Here is a 17,317-nt window from a genome sequence, read left to right as displayed (position 1 = left end):
GCCTCTGTAGGGGAGGACGACGTATGGCAGGCCTTGGGCCTCTGTAGGGGAGGACGACGTATGGCAGGCCTTGGGCCTCTGTAGGGGAGGACGACGTATGGCAGGCCTTGGGCCTCTGTAGGGGAGGACGACGTATGGCAGGCCTTGGGCCTCTGTAGGGGAGGACGACGTATGGCAGGCCGGGGGCCTATGTGGTGAGGAGGAAGGCTAACCTTCAGAGAATGTATGGCTTCGATGGTGAGGAGGAATGCTAACTTCCATAGAACATATGGTTTTAACAAGGGTTGGTGGCTATGGTGAGGAGATGTATTGCCTCTATGGTGAGCAGGAATGCTAACTTTCAGAGAATGTATAGCAAGATGCTAGTTCTCTTAGATCCCCAGCTGGCAACTCATTATCCTTAGTCAAGCTGTGCTGATACAGTAGAGTTCTGGGTGGATCACTAAAAACATATGTATTCTGACAGTAAGCATAAATCTGGGGCTAAAACCAATTTTAGGTACTGTACCACCAATTAATGAAACCCTGCTGGATTACACAGAACAATCATAATCAAATAAGCACACTTTTTCAGTGTTATCTTCACTGAACTACCCCCACACAAACACACAGCCACACGCACACAAACCACACACAGCTCAGTTTCCATGACCAGCTGTCCTGGAGACTGGGTTTCCATGGCGACAGCTGTGGCTTAATGAGATTCCCCAGCAGGGTGTGAGGTGGATAACGAGAGTGGTCCGTCAGGCCCCGGGTGACAGCGGCAGGCCATTAGAGTCTACTGTGAGTGGGTGTGTGTGTGTGTGTGTGTGTGTGTGTGTGTGTGTGTGTGTGTGCGCGCGCGAGGTTGCATTGCGTAACAGTATATTTTTCTCTGGTGTGACAACACCTACATAACAGGGTTAAATCACCTGGTATCTCTCCGTCATTCCTTGGTCTCTCTCTCTCTCTCTCTCTCTGCCTGTCTCTCACCCACCCCCGCCATTGCCTCACTAACTGACTCTCTCTTCCTCTTTCATTCATGTCAGTCCCCGCCCCCCTCCCACCCCTTTACCTCTGCCTGCTCCCCCAAAACTGCCATTTCAGAGGCCTCTTGCCTTCTTCCCTCCCCTCCTCCATCCTTGCCCGCTCCCTACTCACTCCTTGGTGACGAGGCCCCTGGGCCCGGTGCGTGTGGCTAGCATGGGGTCCAGGCCATGCGTGTCCAGGATGTGCCTTGCAGCTGGACTCAAACGTAACCTGCACAGAGGGAGAGAGGGAGGGAGTTATACAGAACCATCAACCAAGAAAGTCTCTTGTACCTCAATGCAAATTCAAACAAAAGCCCAACCCTGTCATGCAGGCCCGGTCTAGCATTCACGTCAGACCTAAGTTTAGATAAAGATGACTAGCAAGCAGCAGGACAGCCCAAATGCAATCCACACGGCAAGCTGGTCGGCGATCTAAAAGACAAGTCTTAACAGTCCACAGGCATCAACCCCCCCCCCCCCCCCCCCATGTCTGTCCCCTTCCCTACGAACCCACGATGCCTTTCCCCCCCACTCCAATTTGGAACGACAAGATAATGAGTGCTGCTGGTCAAATGAACAGACACTTAAAGGAGGAGAGTGCCTTTTAAGTGTCAATTCCCTGTCGGGTTTAATAGCCCCCCAGCATGAGCATGAGCGCTCACGACCTCCCACCCCTGACAACTCTCCAGGCCCTGTCCGGAGGTCAGGACTGAAACATGGATGGGACTCTCAGCAACAACCCCCCCCCCTCCCCCCAAAAAAAGAAGAAAAAAAAAAACGTATTTACAAATCAAATAGGGCCTACTCCTCACGTGTTTAGCACATGCCCCTCTGCTCCGGAGGACTGTTGATGATGTAAATAGTCATGGGGCGGATGTTGTGCCGATGTGTGGAATATGCTGACTGCGCAGGTGGAACCGTATATATGAGGGCAGGGAACTGTGGAGGTGCGTCGCCGTTCCAAACCGCGTACCAAAAGCTCCGGCCGTTGAGCGTCATGGAACAGGACAGAAGGAAGGAGGAGAGGCCGGAGGGGCGCAAGGAGGCGGGGAAAGGCGGCGGTACTCACGGTCCTGCGGCGGCTGCTCTGGCAGGGGGAGGGGGGGGCGGAGCGGCGGGGGCCGCCTCCACGGGGGCGGGGGGGGGCGCGGGGGCGCCTGCCTGCGGGGGGGGGATGTCCACCTGCTTCCAGTCCTCCCCCTCCTCCACCATCAGGGCTATGAGAGTGCCCAGGGGCACGCTGCGGCTACCCTCCTCCATCTGCACACACACACACACACATACGAGAGAACACAGTCATCCCAGTTGGTACAGTTCTCTCTTGTGAGTTTAAACATATCAAGAAGAGTTTACATTTAGTCATCGAGCAGGCGCTCTTATCCGGAGTGACTCACAGTAAGTAAAGGGACCTTCCCACCGAGGCAAGTAGGGTGAAGTGTCTTGCCTTGATTACTAGCCCGATTCCCTAACCGCTCAGCCACCTGACACCTTGACTATTTGTCCTGAATTATCATATCAGATGAGATGCCCCTTCTGCCACCGTCCAGTCTGACCACGGTGCTCGTGTAGAGTCAGAGACGTGCAGCCACACCTACAGCGGGTACGTTTACACAGACTCATCCTCTATTAAACTATGAAGCGGTGCCGGGGGAGAGAGAGGGGTGCTGGGAACTGGAGGCCAACCGCCTCTAAAGGATGAGGAGGAAGCGGACTTTACCGCTCCCACCCATTCTCTTCCTCGTTCTCTTGACAAGTACAGACAGTGTTCCCTCCCCCTCCCCCTCCCCAGGTGTTTTCCCGGGGTCAATATTGATTTGTTCTACATGAAAGGCCAGGCACAAAAAGATAAGGCTGGGCTTCGGCACTTTGCAATGTTTCCAAAAAGCTACCGCTTATTGAGCCGTCGTTGCTGTTAAGGGCACAACTCTGCAGGGGGAGATGGCAGGCTGAGGGAAAGAAACAACAAACCCCTGCCAAGGAGGAAGCAGTCCGTTTTGAACACAGTGGATCGCGGCGACGCGACATACTCAAATAGCGTCGTCCTATAAAACGGGTTGTACCTTTGTTTATGTACAGTAAAAAAAAGCACACGTCCCCCTCCCCCCCCACCCCCACCCCCACACACACACACAAACACACCTCCACCTGTGCCCACTCAACAGGCACGCCACTCCAATGAACCCATGGGCTCCAGCTAACCAGAAAGAACAGTGGTCAACGAGATGAACACCTGTGCTCACAGCAAGCCCTCTGGCCCTCCCCCAGCCCCAACATCAGGGCCCTCCATCTAGCCCATAAAGAGGAGAGGGGAGATTCATGAAGTGTGGCAGCTCAATAGACACTAGGTTAAAGAAATCTGTTTTTGGAAGTGTGGGGGGAGGGGGGGGGGCACGCACACAACACTGAAACATGGCTCAACCTCTGAAGGCTTGCCCTGGCTGGCATGTGAATTACGTGCGCTTTTCTTCCTCCTGCTGGGGGCTGCAGGTGTGTGTGTGACGTACTGTGTGTGTGTTACGTACTGTGTGTGTGTGTGTGTGAGACGTACTGTGTGTGTGTGACGTACTGTGTGTGTGTGTGACGTACTGTGTGTGTGTGTGACATACTGTGTGTGTGTGTGTGACGTACTGTGTGTGTGTGTGAGACGTACTGTGTGTGTGTGTGACGTACTGTGTGTGTGCGTGACATACTGTGTGTGTGTGTGTGTGTGTGTGTGACGTACTGTGTGTGTGTGTCGCCTCTATCTCCCTCAGCCCGGTGGGAGGCGAGAGATGACATCAGCAGCGCATGACAACAAATCAGGACTTCTGGAAATTTCCATGGAAGCTCCCCCTCCCCCATTCCCCTCCTCCCTCGGCCAGATAGAGCGAGCCCTGAAGGTGGGAGTATGTTGCCACCTACTGTGACACACACACACACAGCGAAGAGGAGGCGTGGCGTGTGCCTTCTCAGAGAATAGAGCCGTAGAGGGGGAGGAAGGGAGGGAGGCCCAGTGATGGATCTCAGTTGCGACTCCATCTACTGCAGATTGATGGGGGGGGGGGGGCAGGCGGGGAGCGTCATGAGGAGGATAGTGGGAGGTGGGCTCGGCCGTGACCCTTAAACCCCGGTGACCATGGTTACCCTGGCAGGTTTACATCAGGTCAAGGGACGGGTCAGATTTGGTTTGACTCAATCATACAGGTGACCCCTTGATAATATCACACGCCAACAATATGCTGTGAACTATGATATGGTAACACCGATTCCCACCGGTTCAGTAGCCTGTGTCCCTTCGATATATTGGAAGCTCAGGGATATGTTGGGCTGAACGATCAGCGACTGGGTTATGCATGAGTCCGTATGCTCAATGGGTAGATTGTTTGACCACGCATACTGTTTATATTTCCAGGTGTAGAAGTGCCCTACATATCCCCTCAAGTTAGGAGCATCGCCATGTCACACTGACACCATGAAGTCAATCGCTTAGCCGGCTCTCCGTCCGTGTGTGTCCTATGATCCTCGGAGTGGGCGGTGAAGTGGCTTAGTGAAAGCACGGCATCGGAACATCTGGGGATGGATTGCTGTTTATTTCCATCTCGGGATAGGAATGATGACAAGTCTCGAGCTGTCGTAACTTGACTCAAATCTCGATTGCTTCACGACACTCACTTCTCCCCGAACAATCCCAGATTCAGCAAACCTACAGACGGCGTTGTACAAAAAAAAAAAAAAAACCATGATCCGCCTCCGATACAACCGAAATATGCAAATGCGGTCCTACTTGGTGATGGGGCCGGGCACAGACACAGACAGCTGAGCGTTAATGATTTCCCATTCATTTGGAAGAGAACAACATTGCTTCACAATCCATCTCTGTGGGGTGTCGGGGGAGAGAGAGGGGCGACCAAGCAGAGGGGCATTCCTAGCCCACGAACAGAATCTTCGTAAACACCAATTAAAAGGCCCGGGATGTGAATAGGTGCTGCTGCTTTAATAAGGCTCTCGCAAGAAAACTGCAGCTCTGGGTCAAATGCCGCTCCATCGCGCCCCCCCCCCCCTCCCCCAGATGTTCTTCTTCCTGATGCATGGACTTCTCCATCAGACACACGGTACACAACAACAACAACAACAACAACAATAGCACACGCGTGAACGTACGGGGCTCAACACTGCCATCGTCTGGCTCCATCTATCTCGTCTTTTTTCCCCCTCTCGATTGAACAGGGATTACAATAGTAGTCCAGTCCTTGCTGGATGAAAGTGATAGAGAGAGGCTCAGGAGACTGCAGGCAGAGACTGAGAACGGTTCCACGCATTATAAAGGGCCCACTCTGGGATTCCAGGGCCGGTCAGCCGGTGGAAGAAGGTTCCAGAAGCACCAGGTGGTAATGAGGCGGGTCCGGACTGTGTGAATGCAGGTACACACAGCTCTTCAGAACCCACCCCAGGCAGAACACCCTCAATCGACCAGGATACGCACACAAGAGACCACCGAAACGCTCAATTCGCCACGACAGGCCGAGTGAAGGCTCGCTTTGTTTGGAGGCTGTGGAAAATATACAGTATCGATCGCTGAAAGAGGGGGAGGAGGAGGGGAGAGAAGGAGGAGGGGCAATATTTGTGTGGGAATCTGGGGTTTTACGTGTTGCCAGGCAGACAAGTCTAATGAGAGCCAGAGTGAGAGTTCTTGCCATCAGTCACAGCCTTTGATTTGGTCTGCTTCCTCAATGAGACAAATGATTCTAGAAAGTCGTGGGGGGGGGGGGGGGGGGTGAACCGATGGAGTGGCATTCAACGCAACAAAACAACATTTTATGATATTGCCTCCATCAGTTAACCCCTTAAATAGGTCTCAATCTGTAATCGCAACACTAAGAAAGCTATGCTACAAAACAATCTACCTGTGCTTGGACATACAAACTCTACAGTTCAATGCGGTCGGCTAACGTCAAAGATTCAACCACACATATTCAACCACTAAACATATTTTAAAAACCAGCTGTTTAACCTTGGTATTCCAGCTTAAACAGCCATCACAGGAGGACATCAGCATGAAGGCAATTACATATTTGGCACAAAGTCCTCTGAGCAGAGGTATTAATAGCCCTCAACACATCTCTGCAACAAAACCCCAGATGGTACACAACCATATGGGTTTACTGTGGATACGCACAAAACCCACACGCACACAGTGGGAGACCTGGATGTTGGTGTTTGAGGGGCAGTGCACATACTGTTCCTCTACAATCTCTGGGACACACATATAGCTGGAGACAGCTAGCCGGTGTGTGTGTGTGTGTGTGTGTACCTGGCTGACAGAGCAGACAAGCGAAGACACGGTTCAAACTTGTAAAACAGCAACTATAATAAAACTTTACCATCTTCGATTTTCATTACAGGCGGGGCGGGAAAAACGATACCATTGGTGGTGTGCACTGTTCAGTAATAGTTTTGTGTGGCCTTAATACTGGCCCCTAGTTCCCCTTGGTTGCATGTGTCTAAAACAGAGAGGCTGGGGAACAGGAAGCGGAACAGAGGAAAAGAGAGGCTAGGGGATATTGAACATAGACGCGGCGGGCGGGAGAGAGAGAGAGAGGAGAGAGAGAGAAAAAAATAGGTGCAGAAGAAGAGCTAGTGAGGGAACAACGACAGAGAGAGACGGGAGAAAAAGGTTCATGAATAAATACATCAAAAAAACGACAGATTTCGAGAGCGAGACAAGAAGACTGGTGTGGATTGATCAGAGCGAGGAACACATGCGAAGATCCGGCTCTCCTGTGGCCACTGTCACAGCCTCCCCCTGTTACTGTTCATGACAGACCCAACGACAGGGACCAGGCACACACACATTTCTACTGTCCCAGGGAGAGTTAGGTGTTTAAGTCCGCCATTCATTCCAAAAACAAAAATGATTAGGGTTTCACACCGGTGTTTAATTATCGATGGCTGATGCACTTTTCAACAGCATCCATATTCATTCCGCACTTCCTCCGAAGGGAAAACAGTGGGGCAGGAAGCCGGTGAGAACCAGCCAGGGTGTGTGAGAACGTGTGGGGCGATGAGATGGTGATGGATGGGCAACGGGTTTGGACGGCAAGCACATGTTAGACATCTTTATACAAGCCTTCGTCAATTCATCCCAGACGTCGTCACACCCATCTTTCACTGCACTTTGAGAAAGGCCCGTCCTCCGGCTGCCAAACGTGCGTATCCATCAGCCCTCTTCACCGCTCCCTTCTCGCTTTCAGTAGGTCATCTGCACAGCCACCGACCTGGGAGGAGGGGGGGGGGGGATCTATGTTGGCCAGATCGACCCAGTGCACACGCGTGTGTTTTATAGAGTGATTAACTGCACCCGGGACAGGTTTCCTGATTGAAGCCCTCAGGTCAGGAGGGAGGGTAGGGGTGGAGGGATGGATTCCTTTGGGCGTTTAGGAAGCAGGTTACCAACCCCCAGCCCCAGTGAGAGGATGGAGGGTAGGGTGGGGTGGGGGGGTAGGGTGGAGGTGTAGGAGGGGCTGGGTGTGTGTGTGTGTGTGTGGTGTGTGTGTGTGTGGTGGGGGGGGTTACGAGACAGGTTCCCATCCCCCCCTGTACCAGTACCCCTGTGCTCACACTGCAGCGACGCAAATCGCTTGCAACCCCCCCCCCCCCCCCTCTCAGTAGCTGTGAAGGAGGTCAGGGTTGACCCTCATTAGGAAGTCCTGAGCCCTGTTGGCTGCCAGTCTGCTCTGGGCCGTCTTCCCAACTCCCCCTAGCGTGGGCTTCAGGACCAGCCCCTAATGGAGAGGGCTACGAGGTGCTCACCGAGAGGAACGACAACAGCCCTGGCAGCTCATTTAGGCAGTGACCCAGTACACACAGGGGCACAAACACAGCCCTCCTAAATATACATGTACATATACACACATATGTTTATATGTACACACACACACACACACACAGACAGACAGACACACACACACACAGCATATTGTATCCTGGGTGTTGTTTGGGGGTACTGGTGGGGGGGTGATGGGGCTTATCTAATTCTGTGCTGTCTGCCAGCTCAAGCTCTTAAACCCCTACCCCCAACTCCTGGGTGGTTGCCATGGAAACTACCTCATCCCCATGGCAGCGGGATGGAAGGGCGTTAAGGGTGGGGAAAAGGGGAACGAGAGGATGAAGGTGAGAGAGAGTGTGTGTGTGTGTGTGTGTGTGTGTGAGAGAAAGAGATTTAGAGGGAAAAAAAAGAGAACAGAGAAATAGGGTCAGAGGGAAAATGTATACGGGTTACTGTCTAATTGTGAAACAAAGCTTGCTTGGATTGTAAGCAGAGCCCTTTTTAGTTTGAATGTTAGTGTGTGTATGTGTGTGTGTGGGGGTGTGTGACTGTGTGCTATTTATGCACACAAGTGGCCATTTGAGTCGAGTGCAATGTTCATCTGGTAGAGTAGAGCGGAGCTGTATCGGGTCTTTATGCTACACAAACACAACACCTGAACCTGTGTCTCCAGTGCACCCTCAACTGAGTATGAGCAAACACACACACACACACACACACAATCACCATCACATTACTGGACTTGCCTCCAAGTCTCTCTGCCCGGATGAATGGACGCACGGCGGAGGATCCGGGGCACCAGGTGTGACACAGACCAGGGTGTGTGTGTGTGTGTGTGTGTGTGTCGCGCCTGCTTAGCACTATCAGCTCACTCTGTCAGACAACAGGGATGATCTGACCTCTTCCACAGCAACACACAGCCTGCCCAATTGCACACAGGGAAAATCATTCATGGTACCACTGGAACATAATGACTACAACAATCGACACTGCCTCTTCTTCAGGGTGGATCTCACAAGCAAATATGATGAAATACCAGAATAGAAGATATTTCCTTGCAGATAATCTGTCCAAACGAACTGTTCCAGGTGCACTGATCAAGAGGAAGGACTGCAGCCTCCTGTGATTGGGGCAGTTGAATGGGTGGTCTTCCCACCCTGACTTATTTGAGAGGGGCACGTCGATCTGACGGGAGAAGACCGACGCCTTTCATCCCTCTGTTCTGGCGTGCAGGCGTGTGAGGCGGGGCTGATGAAAGACAAGTGATCTGGCCTTCTCTGGCAGGCTGGCAGATATTCACACATCAAACAGGCAGATGGAGGAGAGGAGCGAGGCGGAGGAGAGGAGCGAGGCGAAGGAGAGAGAGAGAGTGCGAGCGAGCGAGAACGGGAGAGCAAGTTGTCACTGGACAGAGATTGTGAATAATGTTCTGCCACTCTGTGGTCATATACCAGGTTTGACAAGTACAGCCAATTAGAGATAGAACCCCCCCCTCCCACACACACACAAACACACACAGGCGCAACACTTCCCTGACAGAGGAAAATCAATTTGCTCGCTTGTCTTCCCGCCCGAGCGTGTATCAGCTGGTACAGCCATCTGGTATTCTGTTTGTGCATGTGTGTGTGTGTGTATGTGTGTGTGTGTGTCTGCACTGTATGTGTGTGATCGATTACCAATATCTTGGCCAAAACACCGTCATCGCTGGACTCCATGGTAACCACAGCCTTGTCAGTCTCAATCTCACAGAGAGCATCGCCAGCAGCCACCGGCTCACCTGGAGAGAGGGGGGGAGGGGGGGAGGGAGGGATGGAGGGAGGGAGGGAGGGAGGGATGGAGGGAGGGAGGGAGGGAGGGAGGGAGGGAGGGAGGGAGGGAGGGAGGGAGGGAGGGAGGGAGGGAGGGAGGGAGGGAGGGAGGGAGGGAGGGAGGGAGGGAGGGAGGGAGGGAGGGAGGGAGGGAGGGAGGGAGGGAGGGAGGGAGGGAGGGAGGGAGGGAGGGAGGGAGGGAGGGAGGGAGGGAGGGAGGGAAAGAGAAATCCTTCAATTTTTGTTCATACTACAGTGTAACTAGGCCTGAGGCCGTGAGTGAAGTCCCCTCCCTATGAATTCTGCATGAGCTGGTCACATTGTTGCAGCCCCCTCCATAAACTATGGACGGTTTGCATCATTAAAGCCTGTATAACTATGGACAGCTCCAGATCATTACAGCCCCTGTATAAACTACAGCTCGGTGCACTTCGCTCGATACCAACGTCGGTTTGGCCAGACGGAAATCGAATGATGCGAGCAGACAGTACGCCGAGCTAAACAAAGCGGCTTCCATCCACACCTCTCACACCAGCCTGCCCTTCCAGAAAACACACAGGAGGTGGGCTGGCAGAAACAGGACAAAGACGGAGGAAAATCAGGATCAAAAAAAAAAAAAAAAAAAAAGAAGAAGAACCCCGTGGATATCGTCTGAAGCCAGTAATGCCAGCGGAACCTGGGATGTGAGACGGCTCGGCTTCATCCCTCCACATCCCCCTTAGCTCCCTGTGTCCTGCAGTGGGGAAGGAGAGGAATACATGATCCTCTGCTTAGCAATGCAAAGGAACTGCAATTACTGTCCACTATCCTACGTTCCACTGCGACGTGTCACCTTGGGAGAGAGAGACAGTGAAACAGAGAGAGAGACAGAGACAGTGAAATAGACACAGATAGACAGAGACAGTGAAATAGACAGAAAGACAGAGATAGACAGTGAGAGCGAGAGAGACAGTGAGAGACAGTGAGAGACAGTGAGAGAGAGAGAGACATTGAGAGACATAGAGACATAGAGACATAGAGACATAGAGACATAGAGACATAGAGACATAGAGACATAGAGACATAGAGACATAGAGACATAGAGAGAGAGAGAGAGAGAGAGAGAGAGAGAGAGAGAGAGAGAGAGAGAGAGAGAGAGAGAGAGAGAGAGAGAGAGAGAGAGAGAGAGAGAGAGAGAGAGAGAGAGAGAGAGAGAGAGAGAGAGAGACAGAGAGACAGAGAGACAGAGAGACAGAGGACTGGAGGACCGTGAACGGTGTTCAGATCCATGACTACGGACACCCACGGCAGGGAGGTGGAAGGAAATCTTCTCCGTGAGAGATAAAAAGAGTCAGTCCACATTTCCCAACAGACTCTTGAACTGAAACTCTAATCAGATGTGCAGAGGAGAGGAAAGATATGATTAAATCTGCTGAGAGAAAAAAAATAGAGGAAAAAAAGTGGATTGGGAGAGCATGGATTGAAGAGGAAGAGGAAAAGGAAGAAGCCTCGATGAGGGCGGGGTCAGGAGCTACGCTGACCAGATGTGCAGCAGAGAGGTAGGCTGGGGGGAGGAGTGGTCAGTGATCTTCTTCAAAACATGGAGGAAGGGCACAGGCCTGGACAAGCACAGGGCACAGGCAGAAACACAGCCTAGCCACGGGGGGAAACATCTCCTCAGCTCAAGAGCTATAGGACTCCTCTCAACCTTGTTATGGGAGGAAAGAAGGAGAGGGAGAAGGAGGGAGGAGAAGAGGGGGAGGGAGGGAATATTGACCTGGGGTGCCCAAGAGAGCCTGGTGCAGATACCTAGATTGGATTTGTGCGTGTGTGTGTGTGTGTGTGTGGTTTTGACGCTGTAGTACCCCAGGGGTTGGCTGTGATGTGAAATATTAAAGTTTAAACAGGTGACCCCCTAGCCGTTTCCACTCTGCTACACTGGATTGACTTTAGGCTCAACGCTGAGATAAAACTGAGCCAAGTCAAGTCATATAAATACAACTGAACGGCCAGTTGTAGACTGCCATACACGTGTGTACAGTGCAAGCACCATAGAAAACAATGAGAATGGGGAAATGACTTCTAAAAGCCCATTTGTTGAAGCGGTGGTGACATGTGGCACGGTTAGAGGTGGGTATTTCCGTATAAGTGACAGAGCTGAGAAATGGACGAGGTCCTCTTTAGGATAGCGATGGACAAACTCAGTGCCGTGTCTGAGAGGCTGCACGGCCACTCCACTCGGAGACATCACTGACAACGCTGTTTCACTTCCACACACCGTCACAACTCAACCCCCAAGAACACCTGACTGACGTCGTTGCGGTGCGCGATGGATGCACGCTGCAGAACGCGAGGCAGAACATGTCTTCCCCGCGTCTTCCAGGTGCGAGGCTATTCGTCGTGTGGTCTACATCTCCGTCTCAGGGTCCAGCCTGCGCCGTGAAATCGTCTTAAAGCCATGGCTGTTCACGCAGCCGTCCCTATAGACATTTTACATTTAGCAGACGCTCTTGTCCAGAGCGACCAGGGACATTCCCCCCGAGGCAAGTAGGGTGAAGTGCCATGCCCAAGGACACAAGGTCATCTGGCATGGCCGGGAATCGAACCAACAACCTTCTGATTAATTGCCCGACTCCCTAACCGCTCAGCCATCTGACCCCCTATAGGCACCCCCCCCACCCTATGACTGAGCCGCACAACAACAAAATGCCTAGCAGCAGCCAATGAGAGGGACTGTCTTGATAAAAGGCCGAACGGATGTAAGGGGGGAGGGGGTGGGGGGCTGATAAATACCAGCCGTGTTTCACTCAGCTAATTAGCGAGCGGCTGCTATCAGGTGCTGTGCTCGAGCCAGGATTTGGGGTTACCCTCGCGTGATGTCAAACGGCTGACAATTAAAGAACTCCGGGGCATTCCATCCCTCCTGTCGGATGGGGGAAGGGGTGCACGACAGGAGAAGAAGGGGTAAAAAAGGGTGCATTATGCGTGCTGACGGATTCTCCTCGTCGTGATGCTTCCCCTCTCGGCAGGGCCATAGGAAATTCTACACTGCATGGATATTACTATAAGGATACTATTAGCATTAGCATCAGTAGGACAGCCTAAGCTGGGGTCCATGGGATGGTAGAGTGTGTTGCGTCCTACACGTCGACTCATGACGGCGGCCTCTCACCTTCTTTCTTCAGCCATTTGACGATGTTGCCCTCCTCCATGGTCGGGGATAGAGCCGGCATCTGCACTTTGACTGGGGCGACCCCTAGAGGACACACAGGGCAACAGCATCAGACGAGAGCCCACAAGCGTATTCAGGAGTTCACATGGATGGTGTTTAAGCTGAGACGGGGAAGTACGGAGTACCGTGAAGCGACGTTAACTTATAACGGCCTTTCCAAGCTGAGACATACTGACAGTGCATACAGTTGTGTTGTGTAGAGGGCTTGGAGGGTGTGTGTGTGTGTGTGGTCATACGCTTCAGCACACATCTTGCCAGCTAGCTGAACATTCCATGGGGCTCCACCCAGGCCGCCAGAGGAAGTGGAGGCAACAGACAGGATATCACCGTACTGGTGCCGGCCTATTGCCGCGGACCCATTGTACAATTTCCCCTCGGAGGGGGATCGATAATGTTGTGTTTGACTATGCAGTAACAGATGAGTGAGCTGGTGCACACAGGCTGACAGGCAGCACACATGCCCCTGGAAGCACCCTGGAAGCATTCAGGAAGCATCCTGGAAGCACCTTGGAAGCATTCAGGAAGCACCATGGAAGCACCCCGAAAGCAACCTGGAAGCAACCTGGAAGCATTCTGGAAGCACCCTGGAAGCATCCTGGAAGCACCCTGGAAGCACCCTGGAAGCATTCTGGAAGCATCCTGGAAGCAACCTGGAAGCACCCTGGAAGCATTCTGGAAGCATCCTGGAAGCAACCTGGAAGCATTCTGGAAGCACCCTGGAAGCATTCTGGAAGCAACCTGGAAGCATTCTGGAAACACCCTGGAAGCATTCTGGAAGCATCCTGGAAGCAACCTGGAAGCAACCTGGAAGCACCCTGGAAGCACCCTAGGCACCGTGCCTCAGACGGGGGCGGCTAAGAGTTCAGCGTTCTGGATCGAGGCACTGGGCTGGTCACTTTACAGTCTGGGCTCAAGAGAGGCTGACAACAGCAGTAAACCGACCTGTGGAGAAATCCAATTCTATGTATAGCCATTTGACAAGCGACAGACGCCCACAGATCAACACCTAGAATATAACTGCCCCCTGAAACCCTCAGAAATTGAGAAGATACGGAGTAACTCCCCAAAAGCTTTCAGAGAGAAAAAATTAAAAACATGTGGAGGAGCTTCTGGTTCAGGCCTCCAGGCCCCAGTGTGCCCTGACAGGCTCAGCCTACGCCTGGTTAGTGAAATGACAGCACTGGGCAGCAAGGACTGAGGGAGCTATTTGTGGTCGTGCTCGATGTTCATGGGCTGTTGTTACTGCTCATGCGGGAGTCAGTGCCGCAAAGACCAAACGAGCGCATCGTCGCACATTGATGCCCTCGCCACAGGCCCTTGAAAAATTCCATTTGTGTACCCGGGTCTCTTAATTTGAATGGGCAGGGGGCCCAGTGGGTATTTGAGTGTGTATGTGGGGGGTCAATGGAGAGAGAAAGGGATAGCAAAAGAGAGAGTAGGCAGATAGATAGATAGATAGATAGATAGATAGATAGATAGATAGATAGATAGATAGATAGATAGATAGATAGATAGATAGATAGATAGATAGATAGATAGATAGATAGATAGATAGATAGAATTAGGAGAGAAAGAGACAGAAAGGGAGTGAAAGAGCGAGAAAGCGAGGAATGATAAGTGTGCGAGGGAGCGAGAGAACACAAAGAGAGAAAGGTAAAGAGCAGAGGAGCGGTGACCACATTGGCCCCTGGCCAATCTGAAAGACCTGATCCCCCCCCCCTGCATTGTCTCAAATCATATCTGTCTCGATCCCCACTGTACTGTAGGTTCCACACCATTGTCTACCATAAGGTCAGAACTGCAAATTGATCTCATGTCCTAAATGTCAGTTGATAACGCCCATGGTACCGTGATTCACAAACCTCAAGGCCTGACAACAACATGGTGCTATTTTCCGAAGGGAAAATTGGACCCCAGATTCCGTGCACGTTTTGCTGGCTGTTTCCATGACCTTAATCCTAACTGTCAGAGCCCTGAAGAGTGGAGGTGGAGGTCTTCATGGCATGCTGGAGAGGGCAGCATACGACCGGAGCCTTGGGCCCCACCCTGTCTCCTGGGCCACGCAGTGGCTGACTCACCACTCACCCTGGGCCTGCCGGGCGCATGCCTGCTCTCTCATTTCATTGAGAAAACATGCATCTAGCAGAAACTGACATGTCAGAATGAATCGAGGTCCAACAAACTCATCCAAGCACAACATAAGCAATCGGCCATTGTGATCAACTTGAAATAGTGACATTAGAATGTAGTTCAGGTCTAAGAAAAATATTTGGATGGATGCTTAATATAAGATCATTGATTTAGCGTAGAAGGGTCAAGATTAAAGCCTCTCGTGCAGACAAGAATGTAATGTATCACATCCACAGTCTAATGAAGTGGGCTAACTTATAAGAAGGATCAAAGGAGACTTCTGACTTGCTTTTGCTGTTTGAAACTGTTGTCTGATGCTGCCCCCTGGTGGATGCAGGACAACAGCTTCACTTCAGAAGCACTTACTCATAATCTAGTTCATATTCTATTTTGTGAGCTAGCGCTTGTAAAGCTTTTAACATAGCAGGGTATTTCCATGAGATATAATATCTATTTTGCAAGAAAGACCAAAACAATTACTACAAAACAACTAACATGCAAGGCCTTACATTCGTGAACTAAAATAAATGAGAGTGGCGTTTGTCATATAGTCACATTGAACTCAGCAGCCTGGCATTGATAAGCAATGCAAGGTAACTGAACCAGATAACCAACGAACCTACTGTATCACAGTAATAGCAGTAAACCGTATCACTTCTGCCAAATAAACAAACACATCGTTCGGTAGCTGACAACGATATTACAACGATTTGGGGAGGACATAACTATATCTTGCTATGTAGCATGGCTGGGTCGGTTTCAGGTAGTTCCTTGCATGGTATAACGTATTTACATCACAAATTAACCAACATAACTCAATATTTGAAGAACGTTTTGAGCAACCATCCTCAAGGTGTCAACAGAGGTGAGCGCGTCTCGCTAGCCAGTCAGTGACAGTTTAACTGTGCGGTAGTAATACCATTCATTTACGGTGTCAACACTTACCAAAGAACGATGGCGACTGAAATATATGCCTGACATGGTCTTGCCACGAATGTGAAGACCATGAACATTTTTTAAGCTTTGACAATCTAAGACCGAATATAATTCCTTGACGACCCAGCCGTAAGGAGGCCGCCATGATTTCGTCCTCCGCAATAGAGTAATGTCTAATCTAGTGCCGGAAACCTAACTAGAAAATGGTACAGTCAATTAAAACTGAATTAATTGTGATTTTAGACTTTTAAACATAAATAACTACAAAATAGTAAACAAATCATTGTATCTGTTTACAAAGGGTGTGTCAATGACTTTCTTAAACAAACAGGCAAAAAATAGATGCCTTTATTGGGTCCTTAGTGGACCCCTTCGTCTGTGCTTCATTTGTAAATCATGAACATTTTACAATCTTTATCGCCACCTAGTGAGAGAGATGTCATAATCGCAAAATGTTGATAGATCTGTTAAACATGTTTTACTATACGAAGACACAGCTTATCATCTTAAAATGAATATCCTATGTCGCTCTAATACTCCATCTCTTAGTGTAAATGGATGTACTTTGTGTATCTTACATGATAAGCATAAAATGTGAATTTATCAGTGTTATTTCTCAAATTTGAACAAGGACCTTTTTATTCATTTATTTATTTAAGACAACTTGTGAATGCATGCATTTGATGACCAGTATGACATTTCCTGGATGGTGGTATATGACTGTATACTATAATCAGTGTTGAGTTCAATACAGTTCTGTATAAATGACATTAGGCTGCATTAGGCTAATTGCCCCATCATTGTGTGAAAAAGCCTTAGCTGGATTTCTATTGGATTGGTTACACCTGCCAATAGAGCGTGATAAAAAGTTCTGATAAGCAGTGATTGTGCATGCACTGTGAAGAAACATTCCCTGTGTCTGTGCTGTGTGTGGCACAGACACAGACCAACATGGGCTCCCTTTATGCGTGTGCTTATCTTATATCACTTCCTTGTCCTTCCCCCAGCATATATCTGATTGCAGAAATGGCCCCTCTTTTAAATAATAAAATTTCAGCGCACAGCTCATTCAAATAGGGACATAATCTTTTCTATGTAACACAAGATAATATGTGGCACAGGACAGGGACTGTATGGGCTACTGCTGCTTAGAGATGGGGGCCTATGGAAAGTTAGGATACAGTTTATTTTACTGGAGTCAAATTGATGATTAGTTGTTATTTTCAAAACCAGACATTGCCCAAGGTAGTGAGATTTTGTATGCACGTGATGTTTACACTGTGTGTGTGTCTGAAAAGGAAGAGCCTTTGTTTAGGTGTCTGCTTCACTGCCGGATTCATTACAACCAGTTTGGTTGCATGTACCTCTGCCAACCAACCTTCACTTGTACCAACTGTAAGCCAAGTACTTTGCCAGC

At 50.4% G+C, this 17,317-nt stretch overlaps 1 protein-coding gene across 1 annotated transcript in view; it reads right to left on the bottom strand.

The window, feature by feature from the left end:
- Window positions 1–16,125, bottom strand: part of pdhx (pyruvate dehydrogenase complex component X) — a 33,244-nt gene extending 17,119 nt beyond the window's left edge. Inside the window, exons 1-5 of the mRNA XM_084672913.1 lie at window positions 15,910–16,125; window positions 12,775–12,858; window positions 9,492–9,592; window positions 2,080–2,270; window positions 1,141–1,239 (exon numbers count right to left, since the gene is read on the bottom strand). Coding sequence (XP_084529039.1) covers window positions 1,141–1,239; window positions 2,080–2,270; window positions 9,492–9,592; window positions 12,775–12,858; window positions 15,910–16,045 — 611 coding nt within the window. The 5' untranslated portion in view covers window positions 16,046–16,125. The remainder of the gene's footprint in view (window positions 1–1,140; window positions 1,240–2,079; window positions 2,271–9,491; window positions 9,593–12,774; window positions 12,859–15,909) is intronic.
- Window positions 16,126–17,317: the final 1,192 nt, after the last annotated feature.

Source organism: Hypomesus nipponensis, chromosome 14 (assembly GCF_054491055.1).
Source record: "Hypomesus nipponensis isolate SF chromosome 14, ASM5449105v1, whole genome shotgun sequence".
NCBI lineage: Eukaryota > Metazoa > Chordata > Actinopteri > Osmeriformes > Osmeridae > Hypomesus > Hypomesus nipponensis.
This window is presented reverse-complemented; position numbering and strand designations above follow the sequence as displayed.